The 27550-nt window shown below is 57.4% G+C and overlaps 1 protein-coding gene across 4 annotated transcripts in view; it reads left to right on the forward strand.

Annotated features, from left to right (window-relative positions):
* CRTC1 (CREB regulated transcription coactivator 1) overlaps window positions 1-27550 on the forward strand; it is a 95683-nt gene that overhangs the window by 35128 nt on the left and 33005 nt on the right. For 2 of the 4 annotated variants that reach the window (XM_032170176.2, XM_032170178.2), the window contains exons 2-4: window positions 23808-23924; window positions 25010-25057; window positions 26709-26846. In XM_032170176.2, coding sequence (XP_032026067.1) covers window positions 23808-23924; window positions 25010-25057; window positions 26709-26846 — 303 coding nt within the window. The remainder of the gene's footprint in view (window positions 1-23807; window positions 23925-25009; window positions 25058-26708; window positions 26847-27550) is intronic. The other 2 variants (XM_032170177.2, XM_032170179.2) reach the window with 1 other exon arrangement.

The following is a 27550-nucleotide window of genomic DNA, read 5'->3' on the forward strand; positions in this document are numbered from 1 at the left end:
GCTAATGTTTTTTTTTTTTTTTTAGAAACGGGGTTTCACCATGTTGGCCAGGCTGCTCTCAAACTCCTGACCTCAAGGGATCTTCCCTCCTCCGCCTCCCAAAGTGCTGGGATTACAAGTGTGAGCCACCATGCCCAGCCTTCGTTCTTTTTCATGGCTGAATCCTATTCCACTGTATGGACGGACCAGTCTTATTCATTCATCCCTTGGCACACACATGGGTTTTCCCACCTTTTGGCTGTTGTCCATTGTGCTGGTACACACACTTATGTACGACTGTCCTCATTTCGTGGGGGCATCCGCCCAGGAGCGAGATTGCTTGGTCATACAGCAGCTCAGCATGTCACTTGTTGAGGAACCGGCACACAGATTGGGGGTTTATTTTAAATAGGATGGAAGCCTACTGGTGTGTTTAAAACAGGAGCATGACACGATTTGAGCTGAATTAAAAAAGAGAAGAAAATGAAGGTGTCTCAGCGGCCGCTTGCAGAGGGAGCAGGGAGGCCTGGGAGGAGGTCACGCGGGTGTCTGGGTGTGAGATGACACGGGCTAGTACCAGGGATGGGGCTGACGATGGGCCCTGGAGGTCGAGCTGCGGGGAAGTGATCATGGGAGTGATGAGGCAGGCAGAGGAAAGGGACACCTCCAGCCTCTGTCCCTGCTTCCTCTACCCTGGCGGGTGCAGCCTCCAACTAGTGACCCCTCCTCTGGGCTTGGTCCTTCCCTGTATCGTGTGTGTCTGTTGGGCACCCCAAGTGTGGTGCCTGGCCCCACTAGCCCAGAATGAGGCCTAAAGATGGTGAGACAGGCAAGGGCTGACCCCACTGGGTCCCCAGGGCCTGCAGCAGGTGCCACCTGGGGCCCGGCTAGGAGTTCGGGGGCCTGGGTGAAGCCTTTGGGACGGGGCTGTGAGGGCACTCAAGGGGTACCAGGTGGGCCCTGGCAGGCCCAGGATCTGGCCTCCCAAATCACAAAATGACTTTTGGTATTATGTAACTCCATAGTCAAGCTATGTCTAAAAAATGGAGCATAAAAGCTATTTTGGGCCCATGGTAATGAGGGCATCTCGCCTTTGTCTTAGCCGCCCTGGGGGGAGGCAGCATCGAAAGAGCTGCTCAGAGAGGCGGGTTCAGCCCAGACCCCAAGCAAGCCGTGTGTCAGCAGTCAGATGCCGTTTTCAAAAATCATTTGTTCCGCCTCGACCGGAGATGGCTTCTGGCAGATCGCCCCGTGGTGCTCAGAATCCCAGAGGCCCGCGGGCGGCTGACCCGGGGCGAGTGGGGCCGGGCCTCCTCCGCCGTGTCTGGGATCTGACTTCCCTGAGGTTAGGTCCGGCACCTGTCAGAAACCAGGCCTGACATTTTCAAGACGGGCACAGGCCCGCTCCGGGGAGGCCCCAGGCCCGTCCATGTGGGCGGCGTCAGCGTTGGGCTTCTTGCCCGGGACCAAGGGGCCGCTCTTGGGGAGGGAGACCCTGTTTCAAGTGGCCAGCATCCCCCGCCAGTGGTTTGCATTATTCAGTTGGTGATAAGATTTAAAATTAAACCACAAAGGATCTGTTCCCCCAGCTACAAATAGAGACGTGTGCTTGCACATTCCAGAAGACAAGTGTGCACCGAGAGATGTGTTTTGAGTCAAGGTAGAAAAAAAGTAAGTTGTTTTGTTTTGTTTTGTTTTTGAGATGGAGTCTCACTGTCTTCCAGGCTGAAGTGTAGTGACACGATCTTGTGCTGGGATTACAGGCGTGAGCCACCACGCCCAGCCTAACTTTGGTACTTTCAGTAGAGAAGGGGTTTCACCATGTTGGCCAGGCTGGTCTCGAACTCCTGACCTCAAGAGATCCACCCACCTTGGCCTCCCAAAGTGCTGGGATTACAGGCATGAGCCACCACGCCTGGTCTTTTTTTTATTTTATTTTATTTTATTTTATTTTTTTAAGACAAGGTCTCGCTCTTTCGCCCAGGCTGGAGTGCAGAGGCACAATCATAGCTCACTGCAACCTCTGCCTCCTGGGGTCAAGGGATCCTCCCACCTCAGCCTCCTGAGTAGCTGGAACTACAGGCGTGATCCACCATGCCCAGCTAATTTTTGTATTTTTAGTAGAGATGGGGTCTTGCTATGTTGCCCAGGCTGGTTTCAAACTCCTGAGCTCAAGCAATCCACCTGCCTCGGTCTCCCAAAGTGTTGGGATTATAGGCGTGAGCCATGCACCTGGCCTCGACCTGCAGACTCTCCAAATATGGTCACATTCACAGATGGGGGGGTTAGGACATGGCTATGTGTTTCCAGGGGACACAGGCAACCCACAGCAGACATTCTGCCAAGTCCATCATCACTGGCCCTTACTGAGGTCCCCCAGCCTCCTCTGGGTCTGTCCAGGAGGTACCGTGACGTACTGCACCCCATGATCCAGCACATGGGAGTGCCTGGGTCACCATGCAGCCGGGGTCTCAGCAGAGGCCGGAGTCTGCCCTGATTCACCAGAGGCTGTGGGTTTTGGGGACATGCACTGGAGACCCCCACACCTATGCATCCATGACTAAGTCCTAGACAAGATTCATCCCAGCCCCGCTGCCATCCTGCCAGGGGGAGCTTGCAGCCCTGAATGGGAGACGAGAAAACATGCCAAGCAGTTATCAACTTGTCTGGGGCCCCTTGGCCGGGGAGAGGAGACCTGGGGTGTGGACGCAGGCTGCAGGTATGCCAGGTGCCTCCCAGCTGGCTTCAGAGATGCTGGGGGAGTGGATTGGAGAGTGTCCCCCAGACATATGCGCCCATGTCCTAAGTCCTGGAACCTGTGACTCTGGCCTTATGTGGAAAAAAGATCTTTGGGGGTGTGATGAAGTGAAAGACCTTGAGATGAGATCATCTTGGATTTAGGATTGGCTCCGAATCCCATGACTGGTGTCCTTATTTAAAGAGGAGAAGACACAGGCACACAGCGAGAAGGCCACGTGATGAAGGAGGCAGAGACCAGAGTGATGCGGCCACAAGCCAAGGAGGCCAAGGACTGCTGACGGCCACCAGTTTTTGAATGGACATGATGTTCACATAACAAAAAATTAAGCATTTTAGAGCATGCCGTGGTGGTGTGTAGCACACTCCCAGTGCTGCGCAACCTTCGCTTCTGTCTGCACCCAGAACATTTCCATCTCCCTAGAGGGAGACCTCGCCCTGTAGGTAGTCACTCCCCATTTCCACCCCCAGCCCCTGGCAACCACTAATCTGTCTCTGTGGCATTGCCTGTTCTGGACATTTCATATCAATGGAAATCTCACACCGTGTGGCCTTTTGTGTCTGGCTTCTGTCACTCAGCATCGTGTTTTTGAAGTTTGTCCATGCTGTAGCATGGATCAGTGCTACAATCTTTTTTTTTTTTTTTTTTTTTTTTAAGACGGGGTCTTGCTCTGTTGCCCAGACTGGAGTGCAGAGGTGCAATCTCGGCTCACTGCATCCTCTGCCTCCTGGGTTCAAGCGATTCTTCTGCCTCAGCCTCCCAAGTAGCTGGGATTATAGGCATGGGGCACCACTCCTGGCTAATTTTTATATTTTTGGTAGAGATGGGGTTTCACCATGTTGGCCAGGCTGGTCTCAAACTCCTGACCTCAAGTGATCCACCTGCCACAGCCTCCCAAAGTGCTGAGATGACAGGCCTGAGCCACTGTAGTTGCCCGGCCTACAATCATATTTTGTTGTACAGATGGACCACATTTTGTTTATCCATTTATTTAGTGGGTTTTGTCTTTCGGGTATTGTTAACTGTCCACCTGCCGTTTGTAAGTTTGTTGACATCTCATCTCCAATCTCCCCATGGGGAGAGACGGAGACCTGTCTCTTCCCATCTGCCTTAGCATCCTTGCTTCTGAAGACAGCTCTCAGGAAGTAGCAGGGTGTGAGGAAGGGATGAAGGGTGGGTGTCTGTGTCACCACAGCCCAGAGGTGCGGAGCCACGTGGCATCTCCATGCTGTGGCTTAAAGTGTTGGAAGTTTGTGGCCAAGGCCGGTTCACCGGGAACCCCAGGTCCAGGATGGGTTTCCTAATGGTGGGCTTGCATCACATTAGATAAAGGACCTCAGAGAGAACTCTGGAGGGCAAGGGGGCATCTGGTTGGTCTTTCTGCCTGATTGCCATTTGTTTGGGGGCTGGAGAGGGAGCCTTAGCTGTGTGTTTCGATGTGGTCAGACGGTCTGTGGGCAACAGGGCAGTGGCCCTGTGGGGACACTGGTCCCAGATGGAGTGAGACAGCCTGTGAGTCGACCCACCTTGCTGCCTGTGCCAGCTCCACAGCAGCCTCATCAGTGTGGGGCACATTGCACACGCCACCGTCCTCTCAGTTGTCCCCGTGCGCCTGGAGCCCCCAGGAGGGAGGATGCACGTTGGCGTGTTAATGGCGATGGCATTCCACCGTCACCCCAGGCAGAAGCAGACACTGTGTGCTGCACTTATGAGACATGTGAAACCTCCCCGCACAGAACAGAGCATCCCACATACATGGTCATGGGAGTTGACAGAGCGACACCGTGAGCCCAGGGCTTGTCCCCTGGGCTCCAGGCGGGAACTGGAGGGGCGGACGGGCTCCTCGGCAGCATCAACACAGCTCCCTCATCCCCTCTGCAGATGGCGAGGCCCCAGGAGGGAGCAGTGACAGCTGATCAGTCTGTGGGGTGGGGTGTGTGGGTGCGTGGGGTGTTGTTCTCTGCACTCGCTAGGAGTCAATTTCATTTTCATCTTAAAAGAGAGAGGTAACGGGTTGTTGCTGTGTGTGGGGGGATTCCATGATGAGCTGGCTCTAGGATCAAGGGACCTGGGGTGTTCGGGTTCTCAGCCCTGCCCTGGAAAGGGAGGCAGCAGCACCTGTTGGGACTGGGGGGCCATGTGTGAGTTTCTGGTGGCTGCTGTAATATATTAAAGTACTACACCTGGGCTGCTTAGAAGAAGAATGTCTTCTCTCATGGTTCTAGAGCCCGGAAGTCTAAAATCCAGGTGTCAGCAGGGCCGAGCTTCCTCTGGAGGCTCTGGGGAGGAATCTTTCCTGCCTCTTCCAGCTTTCAGTGGCTCCAGCCGTTGCTTGGCTTGTGGCTGCATCACCCCAATCCCGGCCGTCCCACTCTGCATCTGTGTCTCACCTTCTGTCTCTTAAAAGGGCAGCAGTCACTCGATGTAGGGTCCTCCCGGCTAATCTAGGATGATTTCTTTATCCCAAGATCCTTCCCTTAATTATGTCTGAAAAGACTCTTTTTTCAAATAAGGTCATACTCTCAGGTTCCAGGGGTGAGGAGGTGGATATAACCATTTGGGGACACTGTGAATTCACTCCCCAGTACCTGAGCTAACCTGCATCGAGTGCTCGGGATCTGCCTCTCACCCTCTTGGTTGCCTTGGCGGTTCCCTAAGGCCTCTGACACTGTCACCCTCTGCCTAGCTTCCCTCAGCACACTGGCCCCACCCAGGAGCGCTCCTGTTGGTCCGTCCGTTGGACCCGCCTGGAGCTGGGGGGTGTCCCCTTTGTCCTGAGTACACGTCCAGGAGACCCCTGTATGCGTCACCTTGGGGAGCTCAGTGTCTTTTCTTCATAGCACTCTAGGCCATTGTCCCTGTGTGAGACCCCCTTGCTCCCTAGTGCCCCTGCCTGGCCCCTCATGGCAATGCTGAGGAGGAGGCCTCCTGTGACCTCTGACCTCTGCAGGCCTCTGCACCTCCAGCCCCTTCTCTCCCCCAGCTCGGGCCTGAGGCCAGCACCCCTTAGGTGGCTTGATCCATCTCAGTTGTCCCTCCCTGTGGCCTCCAGGGAGCCCCTGTCCAGCTCCCAGAATCCTTGCTCTCTGTCATCGCTTGGTTTCTGGGTTCCTGCCTGTCTCTATCCTGGAGAGGAGGAGCAGGAGTCTTTAGTCCCCACCCAGAGCCTAGGAGGCCTCGGCCACCCTCCTGGAGCAGAGGTCGGGGCAGCCTGGCCAGCCGTCCCCACACACGGGCCCCTGGGTCAGCGTTGGAGAAGGCATCAGTGCCAGACCTGTGGCTGCGTGTGCTCACAGGGGCACCAGGCTGCCGGCTGGACCTGGCTTGGCCACTTGCATCCCTGGGGAGGCCTGGCCGTCCTTGGCGCCAGTCCCTCCTCCCTCTTCCTGAGCCTCCCACCTCTCTAGCCTGGGTCAGGGGCTTCTCTCTCCTCTTCTGAGTCTAATTCTCTCTTTCTCACGTGGCTCAGGTATTCCGCCACCTTCCCCCAACACAGCCTGCGTGTTTCCCTCTCCTGGCTTACGGGGTCCGCCTCGGCCCTCCCGTGTTGTGAATTCCTCTCTCCCCGTGTTTGGCGCTTCTGGGGCTGCTGGTCACCCTGGCTGCTCCTGCTGCCCAGATCTCCTTGGGGACATCACAGGGACGGGGGCCACCCAGCCTCAGCCCAGGTCTGCCTGTGCCCACGCAGATCCGCAGTAAAGATGTTCTAGAAAGTGCTTCCTCCCGACTCATGTACCACGCCCTAGATCTTCTCTAGAGTTGAGGCTGGGCCCTGGAACAGGCTCCAGCTCCTTGTTCTCCCAGCTGGTGATGCAGGAACATCTTTTCGCATAAATCTGTGTTCTGGACGATTTCCCTCAGGAGAGCTTCCCAGAAGTGGGATTACCGGGTCAGAGGGCAGGAACGTTGCTCAGGCACTCGGCGGACGCTGCCAAATGGCTCAGCCGGCGCTCCCAGCCACCTGCCTCTCAGAGCCCCATGCATTTCCAGCACCACTGACGTGTGCCGGCCTCGCTTCACCCCTCGGTCCCCGGGGGACAGCAGAGGAGGCCCAGGCCCGGGAGGAGAGCTGGCTGCCCCAGAGGAACCCTCAGGCGGCCAGCTACAGGGATGAGGTGAGAGCCATGGGCATCTGCTTCCTTGGGATGGTTCTTAGCGTGGGCTGGAGGTGACCTGGGGTTTGGTGAGTGTAGAAGGTTGAACAGTGTCCCCTCGAAAGTTCACGTTCATCCAGAACCTGTGAGTGAGCTCATTTGGAAGTAGGGATTTTACAGATGGGATTAAGTCATGATGAGGTCATTATGGAATAGGGTGGGCCCTAAATCTAGTGACTGGTGTCCTTATAAAGAAGACAAAAGCCGGGCGTGGTGGCCCACTCCCGTAATCCCTGTACTTTGGGAGACCGAGGCGGGCGGATCATGAGGTCAGGAGTTTAAGACCAGCCTGGCCAACATGGTGAAACCCTGTCTTTACTAAAAATACAAAAATTAGCCAGGTGTGGTGGTGGGTGCCTGTAATCCCAGCTACTTGGCAGGCCAAGGCAGGAGAATTGCTTGAACCCAGGAGGTGGAGGTTGCAGCCAGCCGAGATCATGCCACTGCATTCCAGCCTAAGTGACAGAGAAAGACTCCATCTTGGGAAAAAAAAAAAAAAAAAGGTGGCAAAACAGGCTAGGCACGGTGGCCTAGGCCTTTAATCCCAGCACTTTTGAAGGCCAAGGTGGGAGGATCACTTGAGGCCAGGAGTCCAGGTCTAGCCTGGGCAACACAGCCAGACCCCGTCTCTGCAAAAAATTAAAAAATAATTGGCCAGGCTTGGTGGTGTGCGCCTGTAGTCCCAACTACTCAGGAGGCTGAGGCAGGAGAATCGCTTGAGCCCAGGAGTTCAAGGCTGCCATGAGCTATGATTGTGCCGCTGCACTCCAGCCTGGGTGACAGAGTGAGACCCTGTCTCAAACAAACAAACAAGGCAAAACAGAGGCACAGGGACAAAAAGGGAAAAGGACAAGGTCAGGCACGGTGGTTCAGGCCTGTAATCCCAGCACTTTGGTAGGCCGAGGCAGGCGGGTCACGAGGTCAGGAGATCAAGACCATCCTGGCTAACACGGTGAAACCCTATCTCTACTAAAAATACAAAAAATTAGTTGGGTATGGTGGCACGCATCGGTAGTCCCAGCTATGTGGGAGGCTGAGGCAGGAGAATCGCTTAAACCTGGGAGGTGGAGGTTGCAGTGAGCAGAGATCACGCCACTGCACTCCAGCCTGGGTGACAGAGCAAGACTCTGTCTCAAAAAAAGAAGAAGAAAGGGAAAAGGACACAAGCGGACAGAAGCAAAGAATGAGGCGATCCGTCTACAAGCCAAGAAGCGCTAAGGATGGCCAGCAGCCGCCACAGCTGGGAGAGAGGCCACGTTGCTTTTATTTTAATTTTTTGAGATAGAGTCTCACTCTGTTGCCCAGGCTAAAGTGCAGTGGCACAGTCTCGGCTCACTGCCACCTCTGCCTCCCAGGTTCAGGAAATTCTCCTGCCTTAACCTCCCAAGTGGCTGGGATTACAGGCGCCCGTCACCATGCCCGGATAATTTTCTTTTGTATTTTTAGTAGAGATGGGGTTTCACCATGTTGGCCAGGCTGATCTCAAACTCATGACCTCAGGTGATCCACCCACCTCAGCCTCCCAAAGTGCTGGGATTACAGGCGTGAGCCACCATGCCCGGCCTCCACCTTACTTTCAGAACCTCCAGAGCTGTGTGGGAAACATCTCTGTTGTGTCAGCCACCTGGTTTGTGCTCATTTATTACGGCAGCCTCAGGAGACTGATATCATGCCCAAGAGTTGGGGATGGACCAAGGGGAACTCTGGGGTCAGGACAAGTGACCCCTCCCCTGGTGTCTTGGCCCTCCCGGTGAGGTTGCACAGAGGTTGAGGAAGTGTCCCGTCCTGGCCCATCTCTGCCTCCTCTCCACCCCCTCTTTTGTTACTAGGTGAAGAACTGTACATTAGCCTCATTTGAAACTTTATTCCCAGGCCTCTTCAGCTTCAGTTGCTGCCCGGGATGCATTGTGGGTCAGCAAAACCAGGACAATGGGCTTGGGCTTAAAAGTATCAGAAATCCTGATTTCATTCATTCCTGACACCAAGTCACTTGAAAAAGCAGTCGTAACATCACAGAGCAGCTCCAGGGAAGTTCTCCGTGCCTTATCCTCTTTTTTTTTTTTTTTTTTTTTTTTTTTGAGACGGAATTTCTCTTTTGTGGCCCAGGCTGGAGTGCAATAGTGCGATCTTGGCTCACTGTAACCTCTGCCTCCTGGTTTCAAGTGATTCTCCTGCCTCAGCCTCCTGAGTAGCTGGGATTACAGGCATGTGCCACCACACCTGACTAATTTTGTATTTTTAATAGAGATGGAGTTTCATCATGTTGGCCAGGCTGGTCTAGAACTCCTGACCTCAAGTGATCTGCCCACCTTGACCTCCCAAAGACCTCCCAAAGTTCTGGGATTACAGGTGTGAGCCACCTCGCCTGGCCTTTTTTTTTTTTTTTTTTTTTTTTTTTTTGAGACAGAGTCTTGCTCTGTCGCCCAGGCTGGAGTGCAGTAGCGTGATCTCAGCTCACTGCAACCTCCACCTCCCGAGTTCAAGTGATTCTCCTGCCTCAGCCTCCCAAGTACCTGGCATTACAGGTGCCTGCCATCATGTCTGGCTAATTTTTTTTTTTTTTTTGAGACGGAGCCTCGCTCTGTCTCCCAGGCTGGAGTGCAGTGGTACAATCTCGGCTCACTGCAACCTCTGCCTCCCGGGTTCAAGCGATTCTCCTGCCTCAGCTTCCCGAGTAGCTGGGATTATAGGCGCCTGCCACCATGCCCAGCTAATTTTTGTATTTTTAGTAGAGATGGGGTTTCAGCACGCTGGCCAGGCTGGTCTCAAACTCCTGACCTCAGGCGATTCGCCCACCTCAGCCTCTCAAACTGCTGGGATTACGGGCGTGAGCCACCGCGCCCAGCCAATTTTTGTATTTTTAGTAGAGATGGGGTTCCACCATGTTGGCCAGGCTGGTCTCGAACTCCTGACCTCAGGTGATCTGCCTCCCTTGGCCTCCCAAAGTGCTGGGATTACAGACGTGAGCCACCACACCTGCCCGCCTTATTTTGTTTAGAAGTTGGTTCAGGCTGGCCGGGTGTAGGGGCTCACGCCTGTAATCCCAGCACTTTGGGAGGCCGAGGTGGGCGGATCACGAGGTCAGGAGATCGAGACCATCCTGGCTAACATGGTGAAACCCCGTCTCTACTAAAAATACAAAAAAATTAGCCAGGTGTGGCGGCGGCCACCTGCAGTCCCAGCTACTCAGGAGGCTGAGGTGGGAGAATGGCATGAACCCGAGAGGCGGAGCTTGCAGTGAGCTGAGATCGCGCCACTGCGCTCCAGCCTGGGCAACAGAGCAAGACTCCGTCTCAGAAAAAAAAAAAAAGAAGTTGCTTCAGGCTGGTTGTGGTGGCTCATGTCTGTAATCCTAGCACTGTGGGAGGCCGAGGCAGGAGGATCATTGGAGCTCAGGAGTTTGAGACCAGCCTGGGCAACATAGGGAGACCACGTCTCTACTAAAAATAAACAGGCTAAGCGTGTTGGCCTGCCGCTGTAGTTCCAGCTACTGGGGGAGGTTGAGGTGGCAGGATTGCTTGAGCCTGGAAGGTTGAGGCTGCAGTGAGCCATGATTACACCACTGCACTCCAGCCTGGGTGACACAGCAAGACCCCATCTTTAAAATAATAATAATAATAATAATAAGAAGAAGTTGGTTCAGTTTCATTTGCTTGGAAACCCCTTCAGTTCCCAGCCCCGCAGCCCTGTGGCCTTCCCCAGAGGTGGTGTCCACACTCCTTATCCTCGTTCTTGGCCCTGCTGGAGCCTGTGGCAGATTCCCGGGATTGCCAGTGAAGCCCGGAGCTGTGACTCCTACCTGGCCCTCAGTGATTATGGTGGGGTCATGCACTGGGTGCCAGGGTCTGCCACACCCCACCCAGGGGCCACTGCCCAGCAGCAAGTGCACTTAGCCATGCAGCTCCCCACACAGATCGAGGTGGGATGGTGCTGGGTGCCAGCCATCCTGTGCTTATGTCCTGTCCAAGGCCGGCCGCGGCCTCTGCCGGCTTACCCTGGGAAGGTGGCCTGCACCTTCAGCTGGCCTTGCTGGTGGCATTGGTGGGGATGGGCTCTCCTGAGGGCCTCAGCAGCCCTTACAACGTAAGGGCTTTTTGCTGTGTGTGGACCCCACGAAGCACATCACCAGCTCCTCACTCAGGGTCCCTCCTGCCTCCCCTGGATCTGCTGGGGCATGTCCCAGGCAGGGGGCGCCTAGTGAACACCGAGCCCCTCTGCTTTACGCGCTACCTGGTGCAGCCCCTGGACTTTGGGGTGGAGTTGGGGTCACATCCACAGGGCCTTCCGGGTAGGCGTGTCTTCAGGATGGGCCCTTCTCCCAGTGTACTGGGGCCCCCCTACTCCCCACAGGCCTGCCGTGGAGTCACTGTCTGGGCTTTCGCCGCTCCTTGTGCTGTCCTGGTTTGGGCTTCATCTGCACCGTCCCCGTCCCTCTGCAGTGACTACCATGAGAGCTGGCCTGGCCTGGTCTCTGCTCCCTGTGTCCAGCCTCCACTCCCACCCCTGCAGTTCCTGCTGCCCTACCTACTGCCTACCTCATCTTCACCCCGGACGGTTCCTGTAACCACCCCTCCCAACTCCCCAGTCTCAGGATCTCTGCTCCCTCTGGGCCCTTATTGACCCTACTCTTCAGCCAGTGGTGCCCCCCTGGCCCCCCTACTCCTGGGGACCAGCCCAGAGGCCGCCAGTGGCCCCCGTGGCCATCTCCTCCTGGTGTGCCCCGAGTTGTGGCCTTAGTTGAGTCCCATGTCCAGAGGGAGCTTGGAGAGGGAAGGGCTTGTCCCAGGCCCTCCACAGTTCAGGGGCTGAGTATCCCTCCCTCCCTCCCTCCCTTCCTTCCTTCCTTCCTTCCTTCCTTCCTTCCTTCCTTCCTTCCTTCCTTCCTTCCTTCCTTCCTTCCTTCCTTCCTTCCTTCCTTCCTTCCTTCCTTCCTTCCTCCCTCCCTCCCTTCCCTCCTTCCTTCCTTTTTTTTAAGAGGCAGTGTCTCGCTGTCACCCGGGTTGGAGTGCAGTGAGTGGTACAATCTTGGCTCACGGCAGCTTCCACCTCCTGGACTCAATCAGTCCTGCCTCTGCCTCCCGTGTTGCTGGGACTACAGGTGTGTGCCAACGTGCTCAGCCTGGGCTAATTTTCTTAGGCTGCCATAGCAAAGCACCACGAATCAGGTGGCTTAAGACAATAGAAATGTGTTGTCTCTCATCTCTGAAGGCCAGAAGTCTAAGATCAAAGAGTCAGCGTGGCTGGTTCCTCCTGAGGCCATGAGGGAGGAGGGAGAGCCAGTCTCAGGCCCCTTTCCAGCTCCTGGTGGCCCAGCGATCCTCGGCAGGCTCTTGACTTGTAGACGCAGCACCCCGATCTCTGCCTTTGTTGCCGCTTGACCCACTTTCCTCAGTGTCTCTGTCCTCCCCTCTCATGGGGGCACCAGTCATTGGATGCAGGGACCTCCTTAATTCCAGGATGATCTCATTTCAAGATCCTGCACTAATTACATCTGCAGAAACTCTCTTTTCAAATAAGATTACATTCCAAGGTTTTGGTGGACATGAGTTTCAGGGGAGCTGGGAGTCCATCTAGCACAGGACCCGATTCACCCTGGGCTGCCTGGCCTTGAACTCTGGGCTGCTCCTGCTACCTTATGCTGCCTCCAGCTGGACGGCAGGCCCCCCGCTAGCCCGTGAACCCCACCGGGCAGGCACATTGCTTATCTTCGGGAGACTCATTCCAGAAACACCGCCCACAGCTTCCTGCTCGTCACACCTCAGCTGCCTGGCTGCCCCGGGGGGTGGGGGGAGGCACTGCTGATCACCTTTGTACCACAGACACTTGGCCCTTCAGGGGCTAGGGCACACTGGAGCCCAGCCCTGGAACCCCCTCTCCTCACCCACCCTGCACCCCGGGGGCTCCTGCAGGGAGAGTCCTGGGCTCTATGGGCTTCGCCTGGGTTTGGCTGCCTGTGGTTGCCCCCTGATGACTTGGGATGTGGGGCGATTCTGGGCTGCCCAGTTTCAGATACACCTGTCTATGGACAGTTCCTATAATTCCTGGGGGTGGTGCCGGGCCCCCAGGGTCAGGGCATGTTGGCCTGCAGAAAGACACAGGCAGGCGGCTTATTTGTGAGCAGGTGCCACAGACTGAATTGTCTCCCCCAAACTCACACGTTGAAGCCTTCACCCCCAGCGAGGCTGTATTTGGAGGTGGGGCTGTTAGGAGGTAGTTAAGGTTAAACCAGGCCATAAGAGGGGGTTCTGATCTCTAGGACTGGAGGCTTCGTAAGAAGAGGAAGAGAGATCTCTAAGCACACACAGCTGGGAGAGGCCATGTGAGGACTCAGAAGGTGGCCCCCCAAGGCCAAGAAAGGCGCTGTACCTGGAACCTGGTCTGGGTACTGCTGGACCCTGATCTTGGACTTCCAGCCTCCAGAAGGAAGGCATTCTGTCCAGAGGAAGACATTTCTGTCATTTAAGCTGCTTGGTCTTTGGTATTTTATTATGGCAGCCTGGGCTGCTAAGACAGAGGATTATTTTGGATGCAGGGGTTGGGTGTCCGGCAGGGCTTACTGGGGAGGTAGTGCTTGAACTGAGTCCCAGCTGATGAATGGGAACCATTGTGGAAGGTTCCAGACAAGGGCTTGGTGGGTGCAGGGCCCAGCGGCAAAAGGCAGGGGAGGGCCTTGAGTGCCGCCAGTGGGGAGTCGGGATTTGCCTCTGGGGGAAGGAAAAGAGAGCTTTAAACCTGGGGATACTCCAGAAGCCTTTCAGAATAATGACAGGAGGCCGGGTGTGGTGGCTTATGCCTGTAATTCCAGCACTTTGGGAGGCCAGGCATGAGGATCACTTGAGGCCAGGAGTTCAAGACCAGCCTGGGCAACATAGGAAGACCCTATCTCTGAAAATAAAAAACTTAGCTGAGCGTGGTGGTGGGCACCTATAGTCCCAACTACTCGGGAGGCTGAGGCAGGAGGATCATTTGAACCCAGAAGGTGGAGGCTGCAATGAGCCGTGTCCACTCCACTCCACTCCACTCCAGCCTGGGCAATAGGGCAAGACCTGTCTCTTAAAAAAAAAAAAAAAATGATGATAAGAGACAGCCCTTACGGCTGGGGAAAGAGCCTGGATTGTAACTGAGGCCCCTTCTGTCTTCCCTTAGTGCCTCAATTTACCAGCTTGCAAAATAAGGGTGCAGCTGTGTTTCCCCCACTTAGGACTGCTGCAAGGCCCCACCCAGGGTGGGCGCTTGGCCAGCTGGCAGGGCTGGAGTCTCCTTTGTGGGGAGGGAGGCCCCTGTGAGCCAGCTGTGTGCGCTCAGCCCCCGAGGGACCCTTCACACATCCCAGCCGCCACCTACAAGAGAAACAAAACGTGCTCATGGCAGACCCTCTGTTCAGCTGGGTCTGGAAATTTGGCAGCAGCAACCATGCCTGATAAAAGGCATTCTGAGGCGGGCCTCGTGTTTGTGTATGTGGTTCTGTATTTACACGAGTGGAGGGAGCAAGGAGGCAGCAGGGGAGTGTCTCCAGGGCCCAGGAGACTCAGCCTGGAATCCACGTGCCCGTGATCATCATTCCTTATCGCTCCCCAAGCTTGGCAGGTGTTTACTGAGGAACTCTGGTGGACCAGCCAGGCAGCGAGGGTTCAGCTTGGCTCTTCTCACCAGGCCCTCAGTAAACGTGGGGACCCACGGCATGGAGGGACTGAGGCAAAAACAAAGTTGACAGCCAGAATGAACTCAGAATGGACCAAAGACCTAAAAGCAAGAGCTAGAAGTGTAAAACTCCTGTAAGAAAACAGAAGGGCTGGCCGGGCGCAGTGGCTCCTGCCTGTAATCCCAGCACTTTGGGAGGCCAAGGTGAGCGGATCACTTGAGGTCAAGAGTTCAGGACCAGTCTGGCCAACATGGTGAAACCCCATCTCTACTAAAAATACAAAAATTCGCCGGGCATGGTGGCGCGCGCCTGTAATCCCAGCTACTTGGGAGGCTGAGAATCGCTTGACCCCGGGAGGTGGAGGGTGCGGTGAGTCAAGATCACGCCACTCCACGGCAGCCTGGGTGACAAGAGTGAGACTCCGTCTCAAAAAAAAAAAAAAAAGTCCAGAACAGATAAATCCACAGAGACAAGAAGCGGATTAGTGGCTGCCAGGGGCTGGGGGAGGGGAATGGGGAGTGACTGCTGATGGGGATGGGGTTTCTTTATGGAGTGATTGAAATGTTCTAGAACCAGACAGAGGTGATGGCTGACAGTGTACTAAATGCCTCTGAATCATTCATTTTCAAACAAGATCATGGTAAATTTTTTATGTGGATTTTATTGCAGCTTTTTTGAAAGCATATTTTTCACGTAAAAGATTCAAAAAAAATAAAAAGAAACAGGACACAGAGAGAAACCAACGGTGGGCCAGGCTCACTGGCTTACACCTGTCATCCCAGCACTTTGGGGGCCAAGGCGGGAGGATTGCTTGAGGCCAGCCTGGACAACATAGGGGGACCCTGTCTCTACAGAAAAAAAAAAAAAAAAAAAAAAAAAAAAGGCCATGGTGGTGCACACCACTACTCCCAGCTACTTAGGAGGCTGAAGTGGGAGGATTGTTTGAGCACAAGAGGCTGCAGTGAGCCCTGATCATGCCGCTGCACTCCAGCCTGGGCCACAGACAAAGACCTTGTCGCAAATAAAAGAGAGAGAAAGAAAACAGATGCGGGATGTCAGTCTCAGGCTGTGGCCTCGCTGCTCCGAGCTGTGTTCCCACACACACAGTCTCCAGAGGTGGGCAGTGGCAGCTCCCTGGAGAGGGTCCGTCAGGGCTGGCAGCTCCTGCTACACAGCAGGTGATCCCCTCAGTCACTAGCCTGTCCTGTTCCCCTGGGACCCAGCACCTGGAGGTGGGCAGCAGCTCCCACATTCCCTGTGTACCCTGCAGCCATTACCTAGCCCTGGCCTCCGGGAGAATGAATCGGTCAGGGGATGCCAGGCATGCATCCCTTACCCCTATGGCGAGGCGTCTGGGCAGAAAATCATCCCCCACAACACGCACAGGTGATGGCATTGGGCATCTGAGCAAAATGTGTGAGATCTGGGGCTCTTTGCTGGGCCCTTGGAGGAGCACAGGAGGAGGCTTGAGGGTCAGACGTGGGAAGTTCTATGTCCACAAGTCAGGGGCAGAAGGCTTTGCTGCAGCCTCCGACATCACTCGGAGCTTTGGGGGTGCCTGCCAGAGACTTGGACGCCCTAGGGCTGGGCAGAGGCCTGAGGGCTCTCGTCCCTGTCTCCCTTCTCACACTGGCATCAGCCCCTCCTGGCACTGGGGATGCCGTCCCTGCTGGCGCGTCTGGTTAAAAGCCGGCCTGGAGAGTGTTCACCTCCTTTGTTCTGCTTGATCCAGGGCAGTGACAAGGGGAGCCCCCGGGGAGTGGGGGATCCTGAGCATGGCACCGGATCGAGGCGTACGCCAGCTCCTGCAGGCCTCGTTTTGAAGCTGAGGTCTCAACTGCAGGGAGCAGATGGCATGTCCCCCAGGAGTGCTGGGGCGGGGGCGGTGATGGCTGTGGGGCCAGCTCTGGGCAGCATGGGCAGGTGAGGCCTCACGGTAGAGGCCTGGAGCCCTCAGGGGAAGAGTCCTGCTCTGGCTGTTGATGGTAAGTGGTTCCAGAAGCTTCCGTTCCCTCAATGACCGTATTTCACCCCTGGTGGCCCATCTCAGACCCTATGAGCTCCCAGTCCTGGGCCTCTGCACCTGCTGTTCCTCCTCCCCTGCAAGGCTCCCCAATGCTGTGTCTCTGCCAGTCCACAGCCGCACAGTGGCTCAGGCTGAAGCTCCCACAGTCACCACTTGCCTGGAGAGCTAATGCTTGCTGCCCGCTCTGGGCTGTGGGCTCGTGTGAGCAGTGCCCATCTGGCTGGCTGGCTGCCACGTCCACCGAACCTAGAACCATGCCCACTACTGGGCAGACTCTTGCCTTGAGTCTGTCAGGGGAGGTGGGGACACTGCTGTGGTGGGGCGGGAGCCGGGCTGGCTGAGCGGGTGGGTGCCTGAGCCTTGGTTGGTTCTCAGCTATTGGCCCAGCTGGGCTTCATGCCAGCAGCAGGGGTTCCAGCCAGTGTGGACATGGGAGGATGAAGGCTCTTGCCCTGTGGGGGTGTCCTTCAAGTCGGCACACATCCCCGCCTGTGGCTGCTGGGACGCTTGGAGATCCCTCCAAGGCCCAGGCCTCCTTCCCCATTCCAGGGTCCCTCTGCCTTCATCAGCCTTCCCAGAACTTCATCTTGGGAAGCCCTGAGTTATGGGGCTACAGGGTCAAGGGGTGCAAATCCCCAGGGTCCTGGTCAGCTCCCAGGAACCAAGATCCAGGTGCGTCCTGTGCATTCGCTGAGCTGGAGAGAGTGTTCGCTCCCCACCTTCCTCTTGTAGGGCCATGCCTCAGGCTGAGGTGCATGCTGCCTCTGCACTCAGGCAGTCTCTGTGCTTTCTTGAGCCTCAGTTTCCCCATCTGGACTGTCAGGGGAGGGGCCGTGCAGAGGGCAGCCCCTTGGGAGAGGCTCAGTGCTTGGCAGCGATGGGCCCAGGGGGAAGAGCCTTCTAGTACAGGCAGCACCTGTGCAAAGGCCCAGAGGTAGCGACTGGTGGCTCCGGGAGGAAGCATGTGAGCTGGAGCCTAGTGGTCATGGAGAGTGGGGACTAGACTTTGAAGCCTAGAGGTGGGGAGGGGGGAAACTGAGGCCTGACTGGCACAGACAGCGCCTCTCTCCCTGGCCCCCCACAGGGAGGCCCTGGGTCTGCCACAGCTTTGCAGGGCCGAGCTCAGCCATCAGCCCACCTGCTTCCCTCAATCTCCTTAGAAGGTTGGCCGGTTGCCGTGGCAATTGCTTCTGGGCCTGACCAAGGCTGGCCAGTCTGCAGAGCGAGCCCCAGGAAGGGCCGGCAGGTGGGGGTGTCGCTGTGCCCTGTGCAGGATTCCTGGGAGACTGAGTGCTGCCCCAACATCTCTCCACATCCTGGAGAAGTAGCCACAGGCTCATTACACTGGGGCCACCTGGCCTCCATTCCCCCACCTCGGGGCCACTGCTCCATCCAGCCCTGTGGACGCTGCCTGGACAGGGCAGGGGGCATAGACTCAGCAGGAGCGTGGACGTGGGCAGAGACAGAGGCAGAGGTGGGTGTTCTCCAGGGCGAGGGTCCTGTCAGCAAGGGGCGGGGGTCAGCGGAGGCCTGAGAAGCCACTTTTACGTAGGGCTCTATAGAGGGGTCAGGTGGGGAGGTAGGACTTTGTGTGAGGGGGTCCTGGCACAGGCTGTATCAAGAGCGGGGGTCCCTGCAGTCAGCTTGGTAGTGTCAGAGCTTCTGGGTCCACATCTGCCTCCCACGTGCCTCCATTGATGCTGGCGAGCTCTCATCTGAGATCGGGGGGGTTCAGTAACACTTGTCCCGGGTGGGGCCATGTGACTTCAGTCATGCTGGTCACGCAGGGGTTAAGTTTCAGGCATGTGGGGCCTCAGTTTTCCCATCTGGAGAGTGGCATGTACTGGTACCCCCTCAAAAGCCCTGTAGAGGGGTGAATCGTGTCCCACAAAAAGATATGTCCACACTCATTCCTGGAACCTGGGAAGGTGACCTTACAGTTGACTCTTGAATCAATGGTTTTGAGCCACGCATGTCTACTCATATGTGGATTCTCTCCCGCCTCTGTCATGCCTGAGACAGCAAGACCAAGCCGCTGCCGTCCTCCTGCTCCTCCTCCTCCTCCTCCTCCTCCTCCTCCTCCTCCTCCTCTTCCTCCTTCTCCTCCTCAGCCAGCTCTACGTGAAGGACGGTGAGGACAAAGACCTTTGGGATAATCCCCATCCACTTCACAAATAGCAAACATTTTCTCTTCCTTAATGATTTTCTTAGTATCATTTTCTTTTCTTTAGCTTTATTGTAAGAATACAGTATGTAATATGTAGAACATACCAAATCTGTGTTAATTGACTCATTATCAATGAGGCTTCCAGTCAACAGTAAGCTATTAGTTAAGTGTTGGAGGAGTCAGAAGTTATACTGGAGTGGGGCATGGTGGCTCATGCCTCTAATGCCAGCACTTTGGGAAGCTGAGGTGGGAGGACTGCTTGAAGCCAGGAGTTGGAGACCAGCTGGTCAACATAGTGAGACCCCATCTCTACAAAAAATTAAAAATTAGCCAGGCATGGTGGTTTGTGCCTGTGGCTCCAGATACTCAGGAGGCCAAAGCAGGAGGATCACCTGATCCTGGGAAGCCAAGGCTGCAGTGAGGTGTGATTGTGCCACTGCCCTCCAGCCTGGGCAACAGAGTGAGAGCCTGTCTCAAAATAAATAAATGAATAAATAAATAGAAGTAAAAAGTATAAAAAGAAAAAAAATTATACTTGGATTTTTGGCTGCATGAGGGTTGGCTCTCCAATCCCTGTGTTGTTTCAGGGTCAACTGTAGTTGGAAATAGGGTCTCCAGATGAGACCATCCTGGATTAGGGAGGGCCTTTCTCTTTAACTGTAAGAGAAAGGAGAACTGAGCCAAGCCCAGTGGCTCACTCCTGTAATCCCAGCACTTTGGGAGGCTGAGGCAGGTGGATCACCTGAGGTCAGGGGTCTGAGACCAGCCTGGCCAACATGGCGAAACCCCATCTCTACTAAAAATACAAAAATTGGCTGAGTGTGGTGGCACGCCTGTAATTCCAGCTACTCAGGAGGCTGAGGCAGGAGAATCACTTGAACCCAGGAGGCGGAGGTTGCAGTGAGCCGAGATCATACCACTGCACTCCAGCCTGGGCAACAAGAGGGAGACTCCATCTCAAAACAACAACGACAACAACAAAGCCAGAGGCTGGTGCGATTGTGACTTAGGGGGCTGCTTCTGGAGCAGGGGTGTTGGGGATGCCCCTCTAAGGAGGGGCCATCAGGCCTTGCATGGGGGGTCAGCAGGGAAAGGACAAGCTGGGGGCACTTTGGGGCTTGGGCGGCTGGAGGGAGTGAGGCTGGGGAGGCTGGAGGCAAAGCGTGGTTAATGGGACGCCCACCCGCCCTCAGCAGGGCCCTCCAAATCGCCAGTGGGGTCTACTCTCACGGCCGGGCAGCCAGTACCAGATGCCCATCTATCTGACCCACAGGCCATGAGTGAGGGGCACCCTGGGAGCTGCAGCTTTCCTGACTCCTACCAGACGCCTTCTCCAGGCCTCAGCTGTTTCACCTGTGGCCCCGCTTGTTGACAGCCATGAGGATGGTGTGGAGACGGGACACCTGAGTCCCAGGTCAGCCCCGAGCCTCTGTGTAGGGCAGGCTGGAGCTGGTGTGGCATCCCAGGAGCTCCCTCCAGAGCTAGCCGCTGGCTCCAAGTGAGGGTTACACCTTGAGGTGGCTTGTGTTGCCTGGGCCAGCTAAGGAAGGGGGTGGCCAAGCTGCCCTCTGAGGCCTCCTGGGTTTTAATCTTAAGTGCTTGTACAGCCTCCAGACGGGCCTGTCACCTGGCTTGTGAAGTCAGCTGTGGAGGGGGTGCAGCAGCGTTCATTCATTCATTCATTCACCGCCTCACAGCTTTGTTCACTTGTGGATTCCGCCGGCAGGCGCTGCTGAGCAGCGGGCCCTGGGCTGGCTGCTGGGTTCACAGAGCTCGTCCTCAGGGTCTTAGTGGTTTGGGGAGCACAGCGTGGTGAGGGGCAGGGGACTGTGACGTGGCGATGAGAAAAGCTGTGATGTTGCCTGCAGTGCAGTGACATCTGGCAGTTCTTCCAGCTGAGGCCAGAGGTCCGTGGGGGCAGAGCCCAAGCTGGCGTCCCACCACCCTGAGACCCCAGAGAAAGGAGGACCCTGCTCCCAGGGTTTTCAGCCAGGCTGGGGAGGACAGTCAGCTCCTGCAGACTCAGGAGTCTCCGTGCCCACCCTCTGGCTAGAAAATTCACTGGAAGGACTCCCCAGAAGCCGTTTTGTTCATGCTTATGGTTTATTGCAGCAAAAGGACACATTAAAATTACCCAAGGGAGACTGGGTGTGGTGGCTCACACCTGTAATCCCAGCATTTTGGGAGCCTGAGGCAGGCAAATCTCTTGAGGTCAGGGGTTTGAGACCAGCCTGGCCAATGTGGTGAAACTCCGTCTCTACTAAAAATACAAAAATTAGCTGGGTGTGGTGTTGCATACCTATAATCCCAGCTACTCAGGAAGCTGAGGTGAGAGAATCGCTTGAACCCTGGAAGCGGAGGTTGCAGTGAGCCGAGATAGCATCACTGCACGCCAGCCTGGACAACAGAGCTAGACTCCGTCTTAAAAACAAAATCACCCAAGGGAAGAGGCAGATGGGCAGGGTCCAGGAGAAACCAGGCCAGAGCCTCCAGTCAGCCCCTCGTGTGAACAGTGCGTAATTCTCCCAGCATGGAGCACTGCCAGCCGCAGAAGCTCCCCTGGCCTGCATGTCCAGGGTCTGTACTGGGGGCTGGTCCTGTAGACATGGCTGACCACGCTCATGGCCAACCTGTCTCTAGTCTCTGCAGATGTCAAGCTGATGTGCCCAAACCCCCACCCTAAAACCACAGTGTGAGCAGACTCTGCCATAGCCCAAGGCCTCAGGCACACAATGACACTCTTATCAGGCAGGATATTCTCCTGCAGGTCACCTCCCAGGAGCTGGGGACAAAGGCCAGACCTCTCTTGGGGCCGGCTTAACCCTTTACTGTACAACTCCTCATGCAAAACCAAGAATGAGCATGGGGTTCCCCAAAAGAAGAGCAGAGGCCAGGCGCGGTGGCTCATTCCTATAATCCCAACACTTTGGGAGGCCGAGGCGGGTGGATCACTTGAAGTCAGGAATTTGAGACCGGCCTGAGCAACATGGTGAAAAACCCTGTCTCTACTAGAAATACAAAAAAAAAAAAATTAGCCAGGCATGGTGCCTGTAATCTCAGCTAGCTGGGAGGCTGAGGCAGGAGAATCACTTGAGCCTGGGAGGTGGAGGTTGTAGTGAGCCAAGATGGCGCTACTGCACTCCAGCCTGGGCAACAGAGCGAGACTTCATCTCAAAAAACAAACAAACAAACAACAACAACAAAGAAGAGCAGAGTCCCCACTCAGTGTCCACTCCTGGCCTGGGGGCTGTGCTCCGAAGCCTGAGTGCTGTGCTCCGAAGCCTGAGTGCCTCCAGCAAAGTGGACAGGAGCTGGGTATTGTGGGCAAGGTTTGGACAGAGATGGGGCTTGGGAACCATGAGAGTTCTGTGCGTCCCCAGTCCTGTAGATTGTCCCCGCATCCCAGGTTTCCTGTGGCCCGGGGGCATAGTGCAAACAAAGCTGCTTCAGGGAGTTCTTGCCCCTGATGTCTGGCCTCCTGGGAGCTGGCGGCTCAGCCCGTGAAGAAAGCACATGTGGCATGAGTACCTGCTGTGTCACACGTCATGTGTCCCTCTCACACCCGCCTGTAGCACTCACTCTAGGTGGGGGACACAGGTCCAGTAGGGGTCACAGCCTTTAGGGCCATACAGTCAGTGAGAGGTGAACGTAGCACAGGTTTCTGTCATGCTACTTGGACACAGAAGAGGGTGGATAAAGTCACAGGAGGCCACAGGCGACCTATGCCCAGGTAGGTGTGGAGTGGGAGCTGTAGGACCCCCACCCTGCACCCCCTCCCCTTGCTGCAGCCCGGAGCTGGCCTGTTTCATCTGGTGTGACTGCTGGGAGGGACACTGTGGATGTTCTGGCCAGCGGCCACCAAGGGCTCCCAGCACAGACCCTGGGCCGGATCCCCAGGCCCTCGAGAGCCACCCAATAACACACAAGGTTAATCTTACCATCGGCTCCACTTCAGCTCACAGGAAACAGCTGTTTACCTGGGCGAGGTGTTCAGCCGGGCAGGCGGCCAGTTCCCGAGCTTTACTTCCGCCTCTGGTGTCCAGGGCCCCCCAGGAAGCTGGGGTGGTGGGGCAGCCAGCTCTCCACGCACTGCCAGGAGCTGTTTGTAAGGAACGAGTCGGCCTTGTTGTGTACACAGTATCCACCCTAGCAACCGCCCCTGCTGGGCCAGAGTGGACAACCACCCCTCCTTCCTGCCTGACCAGTGCCGCCTCTCCTCACGGTGGCTGCCTCCCCCAGTTGCATGGCGGGCATCGTGGACCAGCATCCCCAAGGGCCTCGGGTCGTGCCACCTGGGTCGGGGCCTCTGATACTGGCAAATCAGCATCAGCCACGTGAAGGGGAGGAGGCCGGGTTCCAGCCCTGTTCAGAGTCAGCGTGACCGGTCAGGGAGCTCCTGGCCCCTGGTTCTGTGCCCCGATGCCATCAGGGAGTGGGAAGCAGGGATGGAGCCGAGATGAAGGCGCTCAGCTGGGCCCAGCCCCCAAGAGGCTGGGAGGGACCACGAGGAAGGAACATGGGGCTCAGGACCCTCTAGAACTCAAGCTGGGTCTGGGGGACTGACTTGGCTGCTCTGGCTCTGTGTGGGCTGCCATCGGGATCACAAGTCCCATGCTTTGAAGGCCGTCACCACGCTTCTGAGACAGCTTCCTCCGATTCAGGCCAGTGGAAAGCCGCCTGTCCTGCCAAGTCACAGCCTCTGGCCGTGATAAGAAATGGCTCCCCTGGGCTGGTGAGGGGCCTCCTTGGCAGGCTGCAGGCCCGCCAGTGCCTCTCTTGCTCATTCACTGACTGGCCGAGTCAGCAGCAAGGCAGCCAACTCCCCAGGTTCACAGTCATGGGTTTCTGCATGGTGCATTGCCCCGCCTGGGGAGCCGTCCTGGCACCTCGGGTTTCTGATTCTGCCATTTTTGGTGGAGGGACACCTGGTTTCCTTAAGCATCTGGGTCATGAGGTCCTGCAAACTTCTGCACTTAGGCTGTCAATCCCACCACTTGGGTCTTTTTGTGCCTTTGGGGCTGGCACTCTGAGGTGAGCCTGGGAGGTGACCCCTCCCGCAGCTGCTGGCTTCTCTCTCGCAGCTCCAGCTCCAGAAATCCCAGTACCTGCAACTGGGCCCCAGCCGCGGCCAGTACTATGGCGGGTCCCTGCCCAACGTGAACCAGATCGGGAGTGGCACCATGGACCTGCCCTTCCAGGTGAGTGCCCCACCCCCTGGCCCTGCCCCCATTGTGGGGAGCTTCCCCCAGCCTCCCACTGGGGGCCAGACATTGAGGACAGCTGGGGTCATCAGACAGTTGGCAGAGCCCACCCAACCCCTGCCTTCTCCTTGTCTGTCCTGGGAACCAGAGGAAGCAAAGTGGCCCCACCAGGGTGCACCAAGATCCCCTGCAGCCCATTCCCCATCAGCAGACCCCGAGGCGAGCCCTCCATCTGGCCTCCAGCATTTCGGCAGCCGCTACACCTGTTGGCCGGCTGTGCGGCAGCGGGAACCGCTCGGGGCCACTGGGGCTTGGCTCTGTCCTGCCTCACGAATCCGCAAGCCCAGCAATTCTCAGAAGGAGGCCCGGCGGCCTGACCCCACTTGTCTGCAAACGTTTCTTGGCAGAGGCCCACACGGCGCGGCTCCCGCAGGCCGCACAGCCGCCGTGCACAGCCTTATCGTAAATAGGAGATAAGGCCCACAGCGGCCCTCTTCCCTGTCCCTGGTCTGTGGGTGGAAATGGAGATGGGGTGGGGCCGAGGGAGCTGGCTTATGAATCAGGGCCACCCCCAGGACGGTGTCTGGGCTCTGCATGGACAGGTCCCCCTAGGGGGGTCACACCTACTCTGTGGCTGAGAAAACCACCTCGGACACAGCCATGGCCACTGACAGGCCAGATGGAGCCGGGGCCCCTCCCGAGTCACCCACCAGCTCCACCGCCACCTGCACCGCCGCTGGACAGGGCAGGGATCCTTGGGCTGGCTACCACGGTGTGCCTCCCCGGCATACACTGAGTGCGGGCCGTCACTGATGCTGGGCGTGTTCTTTGTCACAGCCCTTCCCAGCCGGGTTTTCTCCCCTCCTGCCCTTCTCTACCTTTCCTGTTTCTCCTGTCCCCTCTTCCCTGGAGGAGAGTCTCTCTCTGGGCAAGCTCAGCCTGAGTGGGGCTGAGGGGCACAGGACCCTGTTGGGTGTCTGTCACCCGAGGCCCACAGCCTGGGGAGGGGGGTCCCACGCATCCCGCCTTTGGGGCCAGGCAAGGCAGCAGCGTCTCAAAGTCTCGGTTCTTTGCATTTTCAGCCCAGCGGATTTCTGGGGGAGGCCCTGGCAGCGGCTCCTGTCTCTCTGGTAAATGAGCCCCCAGGCTGAGGCCGCGGCGTCCCCGGCGCCAGCCTGCAAGACCCCGACCCGTGTGCGGGCGCTGGGGATCCCTGAGCTCCCCAAGCGGCCGCCCCTGCGGCTCCCAGGGAGGTGGAGGTGTCCCGTCCGCCAAATGGAAATGGATCCACTCCGCACCCCCATCTCGGGAAGTGCGTATGGTCGCGTCGAGAGGCCCTGGGGACTCTTGGGGTCCATCTGGGGCAGATGCCACAGCCGCGCATCCCCATCTGGGGTCCAGCAGAGCAGAATCCAAGCATGTGCCCCAAAGCTGCATGGTCCGTCCCTACACACACACACACACACACACACACACACACACACGTTTACGCATCTCCCAAACCAGGCCAGCAGGCAGGACGTGGCGAGCCCGGGTGTGGCCAGCCCCCGCTTCATTCTGCCTCTGACTCGGCTTTGGCTGCCTCAGTTTCCCTCTGGGCTTCAAGGCATCTCTGGAAGGAGATGAATGGCCCCTGCCCTGAGGAGCCTGTGCGCTGGACAGCACAATTCCCACCCTAATCGTCACAGGCCCACGTCTCCCATGCCCACAGCCTTTTGGGGGCAAGAGCCACAGAAAGACCCAAACCAGCAGAGTTCATGCTGGATCGAAGAAAGACTTGGGGGTCCCCAGGGCTGGGGACAGTAGTCAGCCTTGAACTCTGGCCGAGGCTGGGACAAAGCAGCGATCCTAGCCATGGACAGGCTTCTGGAGAAGAGACTCACTTTAGTATCAGAGTCTCATTTTGCCCGGCTGCCCAGAGAAGGCACAAGGGCTCAGGGTCCAGATGGCCAGACCGGGGGACTGGCTGCATCCAAAGCTGGCAGAGCCTGCTGATCTCACCCCGGTCAGATAGCAAGTGGGCAACACAGGGTCAGGGCGGGCTCCTGGCAGCCCCGGGGGCATGAGGCCAGGCATGTAGCAGGGCCTGGGGAGGGCCGGCCTGGTGCCAGCCCCAGGTGCTGGGAGGAAGCCCCGTCCAGCCAAGCAGTGGGCCATGGCTCCGGAAGGCGCCTGTACTTGGCTCCGGTGGTGCCTGGAGTGCCTGGAGGAGGCTGCGGGGGAGGGTGTGTGGGGGCCGCGTCTCAATCAAGAGCAGCCCTGGGCTCCACAAGGAAGCCTCCCAGGAACTCGCGCTTGGCCAGGTGGGCCCCAAAACAGTCCTGGGCTGGAAGCCCCTGGGCGGTCTCTTGGCAGGCCCCTCCAGGGATGACGTAGGTGGGGGTAGGAGGCCGTCCAGGCCCGGAGAGAGAGGGCGGAGGCCTGTCTGCACCTGGTGAGGCTGGGGAGGAGGGCTGCCCAGGCCGGCTACACCCCTGGCACCCGGCGGGCGCTGGCCCCGAGCTTGTGCCGCTCTGCCTGGCCTGTGCATGCCAGCTGCACTGCACGCCCCTGCCACCCTGGCTCCCGGGACCCCAGCTCACACCCCCTCCCTGCCCCCGAGTGCTTGGAGAGCCGGGGAGCTGGGGCTGAAGGAAGAAGCCCATCCCAGGCTGTGGAGCGATGGCCGAGGGTGCTCCGGAGTGGGGGGCCCTGCGATCAGACTCTGGGGCCAGCGCTGGGGCCACAGCTGGTAACCATTGTTTGGGTTTCTCTCTCTGTTTCCATCTCCTCCTCCCCCAGACCCCCTTCCAATCCTCGGGCCTGGACACCAGCCGGACCACCCGACACCATGGGCTGGTGGACAGGGTGTACCGGGAGCGTGGCCGGCTCGGCTCCCCACACCGCCGGCCCCTGTCAGTGGACAAACACGGACGGCAGATATCCTTTTCCCCAGAGGATGAGGGTGGGGGCCAGGCCCTGTCAGTGCCGGCAGGACCCCAAGTTTACCCAGCAGGTTCTGACACGGCTGCCTGCTTCCAGCTCTGGGAAGAATCAGGGCAGCACCATCTGGGAGGCTTGATCTCAGGGCAGCTTGGGGGACTTCCTGGAGGAGGCTGTGCCACAAGCCCTAGAGCCTTTGGCCAGACTTGGGGGCTCAAGGGGCACAGAGAACAGCTTCCAAGGCAGGAGGTGAGGAAGGTGATACCTGACCACAGAGGGCTTAGACACCTGGCAGGGCAGTGGGGCCAGGAAGGCGGTGAGCAGGGAGCCCACACAGTCAGGGCTGTGAGCTGATGAGGCCTCTCCTATGCGCTGCACGGAGGGCAGCCCAGCCAAGGCAGTGGGGCTAAGGGGGTCTGTGTGAGATCCAGACGCATCCAAGGGAGGCTCCATCTCTGTAAGACAGGAGTAAAATTCGCCTCTCCGACTCGGTCAAGCAGAGATCAGCCAGAGTCCCCCACTCCCCTCCAACTCAGCCGCCCCTTGGTACTCAGCCAGCCGGGCCCCACAACACCAGAGTCTGAGCGGCCTCAGGTTGCTCCCGGGATCCCCCGGCTCTCCAGAACAGAGAAGCTTGTTCTCCGGTTCTCATTTCCGTGGGCTGGGGGAGCTCGACCAGCTGGGCCCCAGACCGAGCCCTT

This window comes from Hylobates moloch, unplaced genomic scaffold (assembly GCF_009828535.3).
Source record: "Hylobates moloch isolate HMO894 unplaced genomic scaffold, HMol_V3 SCAFFOLD_12, whole genome shotgun sequence".
NCBI lineage: Eukaryota > Metazoa > Chordata > Mammalia > Primates > Hylobatidae > Hylobates > Hylobates moloch.